Genomic DNA, 4947 nt, shown 5'->3' on the forward strand with positions numbered 1-4947 from the left:
CCTCCGCGCTATTAAACCTGCTCTCCTTTCCTGCCGCCGCAGGTACATGTGCTCCCTCTCCCTCTTTCACTACTCGGAGTATCTGGTGACAGCCATCAATAACCCGCGCAGCCTCTCGCTGGACTCCTTCCTACTCAACCACAGTTTCGAGTACAACCTGGCTGCCCTTTCCTCCTGGGTGGAGTTCACGCTGGAGAAGCTCTTCTTCCCAGGTCGGCCACCCTGTCCCTCCCTGACTCTGCCCAGCTGCACATGGCTCACCTGGGGTCCATCTCTCTGATAGCAAAGTGCAGGTGACCCTCAGCTTGCTGCCCCGTGACAGCCTTGCAGCAGCTTTGCCATGGTCATAATCCCTCTGTGCTCAAAGCCTCTTGGGTTGGATCTCGGGAGGGCAGGGGGGAGCCCCCCCCCACTCTGATATGCTGTGCCAGCGGATCTTCAGCCCTTTCCTGCCTTGGTGGTACATGAATGACGCGTCAGGTACACCTGGGTGTCATCTTTTGACAGGGATAAAATCAAGTCATCAAAATCTGCCCCAGTCTGGGGCAAACTGGCTGTGCTCTTCTGTTCATTCTTGAGAGAGGGAAGCTGTTCCCCACTCTTGTTTTGTAGCAGTCTGAGCATATCCTTGGCTGTGCTTCGTGCTGGCTTTGCTCAGCCCCTGTGGCTGGGCCCTTTGGGCTAATCGTGCTAACACCAGGCAGGAGCTGCTGGTTTTATCTGTTTGGTGTGGAATGGCAGCGCATGGCTGCTGCCGTCACACATTTTGCTTTGAGATGGGGGGCAAAGCCCACTCGCCCAGCAGCCCCCTGCACCCCCTCGAGACCTGTGCAAACCCATTGTGCCCCTCCCTGTCCATGCAGAGCTGAAGCAGATCACCTGGCTGAGCACCGTGGGGCTGCTGATGGTAATCTTCGGGGACTGCCTGAGGAAGGCGGCCATGCTTACGGCCGGCTCCAACTTCAACCACATCGTTCAGAACGAGAAATCTGACACCCACACTTTGGTGACAAGTGGGGTGTATGGGTGGTTCCGGCACCCGTCCTACGTGGGATGGTTTTACTGGAGTATTGGAACACAGGTACTGTATCCAACGTGCTCAGATACTTTGTGTCATGACCCTAGTCTTTGCTCTCAGTGCTGCCCGCGCTGTGATGGGGTGCAGACAGCACTCTATGGCCTGGGCATGGATTCTGCTGCCTCCCACTGGCACACAGGAAATAGGAATGCCTGAGCGTTCTGCCCCATCTGATCTTTGGGAAGATCCTGTTGCCTTAGTTTTGTCTGTGCTGTAAGGAGAGGTGGTGGAGACAGAGTTTGAGCGAGAATCTCCTCGGAGGCTTGGGGTGTGATTTGCTGCTGGTCTAAAGCTGGTGTCCAGAGTTTTCTGTATCCCTGTGGTGAAAATGCCTTTCATGAGTGATCAGACTCAACCTGGCTCCTTCCAAACACCAGTCCTGTGCTGGAGGGCAAGGAAACTCCCTGACTAGAGGGTCAGCTCTGGCCAGCTGCGGCTGAGCTGTGTGTTCTTGTAGCTGGGTGGGGGTTGGCATTGCATTGTATTTCTCTGGAGAGAGTCCATAAGCGTGGCACATGGAGCTTTTGAGAGCTGGGTGGAGCCAGTGCTGCCTGCGCGCTGCTTTCTTCATTCTGGGGAGAAACTACTAATGAAGTTTCACAGGGAGCGTTGGGATCTTTTCTTTTTCTGTGTCAATGTTACTGGAGGGGGATGAGCTGTGGGGCTGGGGCAGCCTTGGATTCTCGAGGGGACGCTCACCAGCAGCATCTGTTGCAGGTGTTGCTCTGCAATCCCATCTGTGTGGTGGGCTACGCACTGGCGTCCTGGCGCTTCTTCAGGGAGCGGATCGAGGAGGAGGAGATCACACTCATTCACTTCTTTGGAGAAGAGTACCTGGAGTACAAAAGGAAGGTGCCGTCAGGTCTCCCTTTTATTAAAGGAGTCAAATTGGAACTGTAACATGGGCGAAAACCAGACTGGCTGAGCAAACGCCCGGCTCCTGCTGCGCCCAGTGCCTGTGTGGTACTGGCATTGGGAGGTGCCTGTTGGTATTTCCCGGCCACCCTGGAGGAGCTGGTGGAGGGCTGCGGCGTTGGGCAGCCTGTTGGGTCACTCACAGATCAGAAGCTTGTTCCTCCTCCTTGAGATCAGTCCTTCGTTGCACATTCAGGGATCTTCCAGATAACTTAGCCTGTAGCAACCCTAAAGAGAATGAATCCTACTGCCTGCAGCAGCTGAATTGTCTTGGAATGCCTCTGGAACTGATTCTACCAGAAAACGGCACTGCCCTCCTGGGTGGGGAAGGTGCTGGGCAGCAGATTGTTCCTGTTGCGTAATTCGATTTTAAAGCTTTCTGACCTCGTGAGCCTGGTGACACAGCTTTAATCTGCTCAGGCCCAACTCCTTGAGCTGGAGCTGGAGCGGCCGTGGGAGCAGCCTCTGGCTCTGCCTGCCCTCGGAGGACCAGAGTACCTGCAGTATGACACCGCTTGGCTCTCTCTAGGCCTTGGGGTCTGCAGGGAGGGTTCTGCTGCTCCCCTTGTACCGCTGGATCCGAGCGCCTCTGGGTCCGCTCCTCCTCCCTCGGATGCTGCTGCGGATGCAGTGTCACTGCTCCAACTGCTGCCTCCCGCTGCCACCTCTGTTCCTTCTTCCTGCTTCCAAATCACGCTGCTTCCTATCCTGCCAGGCTGCCTCTGTCTTGCAGAGATCCCAGGATTTTGGGTTGTGAAAGAACCACAGCTGCCAGGCTTGCAAAGGGCTTTAGTCCCTGAGATCCTCCCCTGCTCTTTTGGGCAAAAGCTGTGATGTCAGGGCAAATAGGAGATGCTTTTAGGGAAATCTCCAACCAGTAGAAGAGTTGGGCTAGCTAACGCTCTTTTGTAGTGACCATTTGGAAATGGTTCCCACTGAGCTGTGTGGTATAACTTTGTTGTTATATACCAAAGAGGTTCACTGTTTTCTTGAGTTCTACATTATTCTTCCTTGCTGGAATGAAAATGAGTTGCTTGTCAGTTCATGCTTGGAGCTTGTGGTGTTCCATGGGGAAGGTGCTGCGGTACGGCTCAGGAAGGGGCACTTGGTGAGAATGGCTTGGGTTTGGGTTTAGGTTTTCTTTTTTTATAAAAAAAAACCCATGAGAAAACATTGCAAACTTCTGTCTGGTTATTTGAAGGTCTCTCTCGGTACTGATGCCATCATGGAAACTGGAATCCTTTATAATTCCTGGTGGGTTCTCAGAACACTCCAGTGCTGCATTGAGGCACGATTTTGACTCAGTGACTTGTGGGGCTGTGCAGCCACAGGGATGGGCCTGACCCTGACCTTAACCCTAATCCCGACCCTCCATTTCTCCTTTCATCCAAACTGATGCAGAGTTCATCCTGCACTGGGTTTGCTTGATCACAGAGGATCTGCCTGATGCCCTTGCTGGTGACTTGTCCTTTGCTGAGCGGGTTTTTGGCTTGGGAGAAAAGAACAAAGGTGAAAACACACCAGCTGGAGAGTGCTGATCTGCGCTGGGCACTCAGAGGCTCCTGCTTGGGCTGTTCGTGTCTCAGGGAAGCTCAATCTGATGTTGCAGCCAGTGGTGCCTCGGGCAGGTTAACCTGTAACTAATTTTTTTGTAGGCAGTAATGTTCCTGCTGTGCCCTTGATCAGAGGAACTTTGAAACAAGCAGTTGTCACTTGAGTTTGATGTGCTGACAACAGAAACAAAGCCTCATTCCCAGGTTATTCTTCATAGTAAATGCACTATGATCCTAATTCCACAAGTGCCAGTTCCAGCTGTGTAGACTCTGTCCAAGCAGGCTGCGTTGGCACCGAAAGGAAGGGGTAAACTTCGTCCTGAGCAAAACCTTCAGCGTCTCTTGGCGCTTTTGAGACCAGCAGCTTCTCTTAACCTTTCCTTTTCCCAAACCCTGTAACCAGAAGCTCTGTGAGGAGGCAGCAGCTTACTGGGTGTGGGGAAGGCATGTGAAGCTTTAGGGAAAAGCTGGAGTAATCCATGAAACCCTGCCCTCTGTGCTGCAGTGATTGGTGAGTTCTTAGCTAGCCCAGGTGTGCAGGGAACCTCTGGAGCAGCTGTTCCTGGCACCCAGCTCACATTGCTGTGTTGCTGCCCGGCACTTCACAGGATGCTCCAACACCCGGCCATGTACCCCTGGCTCTGCCCTGCACCGGGGGTTGTTACTTTTCGCCATAATTTGCAGATGTTGTGGATTTAGGAGCAGCTAGGCACCCTGAGCCAGCAGATCCCTTTTGTCAGCACTGCAGAACCACGCAGACATGGACAACTGCACCCTTTTATTTCACTCTGACACATGCAAGGGAGAGCACAAAGGCAGTTTTTCAGGAGCAAGTCCACCTGAGGTCTTTGTATGTGCTGCAGACGTGGCTGCCCAGGCTGTTTCCTGCCTTGGCTTATGGCACAGGGTGAGAGGAGCTGCTCAGTGACTGGGGCACAGCTCTGCCCAGCAGCTCTGCCACATGCCTGGCACTGGGCTCTATGGTGCTGGCTCTTTAGGGGCAGCACTCTCTGCTCCACTCTTCTGCTGGCCCCTGCAGCAGTCCTTGTTTTTTGGGGAGGGGTCTCCAGGGGTGTCCCTGGGCATGAAGCCCTCCCTGGGGCTGGCTGAAGCCCCCTTGTTGCTGCCAGGCGAGGCATCCCTGGAGAAGGGAAGGGTCAATGTCTGGGAAAGGGCATGGGAGGAGCTTGGCATTCAGGTACTTGTTGTCACCTACCTTGGCAGCATTTCATTGTCGTCACAGATCTTGAGCAGCATCTGGGCCTGTTCTTCTTTGGGCTCCTGGGGCTCCTGCAGCCTGTGGTGGGACAGGTGTGAGCCATGAGCTACATCCCCCTTGGCCCTGAAAGCCCCTGCACTCCTCACCTAGGCTCCAGCCGCTCCTTCACTTTGGCGATGGAG

The 4947-nt window shown here is 54.1% G+C and overlaps 2 protein-coding genes across 2 annotated transcripts in view; one reads left to right on the forward strand and one right to left on the reverse strand.

Annotated features, from left to right (window-relative positions):
* The first annotated feature begins 9 nt into the window (after positions 1 to 9).
* Positions 10 to 3173, forward strand: ICMT (isoprenylcysteine carboxyl methyltransferase). Its single transcript, XM_008634278.2, has 3 exons — positions 10 to 212; positions 864 to 1081; positions 1796 to 3173. The coding sequence occupies exons 1-3, from the start codon at positions 47 to 49 to the stop codon at positions 1976 to 1978; spliced, it is 567 nt and encodes a 188-aa protein (XP_008632500.1). The 5' UTR covers positions 10 to 46; the 3' UTR covers positions 1979 to 3173.
* A 1132-nt stretch (positions 3174 to 4305) lies between these two features.
* The window catches only part of RNF207 (ring finger protein 207), a 6321-nt gene continuing 5679 nt past the window's right edge, over positions 4306 to 4947 (reverse strand). The window contains exons 17-19 of the mRNA XM_017735008.1: positions 4912 to 4945; positions 4763 to 4843; positions 4306 to 4687 (exon numbers count right to left, since the gene is read on the reverse strand). Coding sequence (XP_017590497.1) covers positions 4525 to 4687; positions 4763 to 4843; positions 4912 to 4945 — 278 coding nt within the window. The 3' untranslated portion in view covers positions 4306 to 4524. The remainder of the gene's footprint in view (positions 4688 to 4762; positions 4844 to 4911; positions 4946 to 4947) is intronic.

The sequence above is a fragment of the Corvus brachyrhynchos genome, unplaced genomic scaffold (genome assembly GCF_000691975.1).
Source record: "Corvus brachyrhynchos isolate BGI_N302 unplaced genomic scaffold, ASM69197v1 scaffold395, whole genome shotgun sequence".
Classification (NCBI taxonomy): Eukaryota; Metazoa; Chordata; class Aves; order Passeriformes; family Corvidae; genus Corvus; species Corvus brachyrhynchos.

What these genes read in the sequence shown, in the direction of transcription:
- ICMT (XM_008634278.2), top strand. Translation starts at nt 47, where the DNA reads ATGTGCTCCCTCTCCCTCTTTCACTACTCGGAGTATCTGGTGACAGCC. An exon ending in GGAGAAGCTCTTCTTCCCAG is followed by an intron (nt 213 to 863) that starts GTCGGCCACCCT and finishes CTGTCCATGCAG; the next exon opens with AGCTGAAGCAGATCACCTGG. An exon ending in ACTGGAGTATTGGAACACAG is followed by an intron (nt 1,082 to 1,795) that starts GTACTGTATCCA and finishes CATCTGTTGCAG; the next exon opens with GTGTTGCTCTGCAATCCCAT.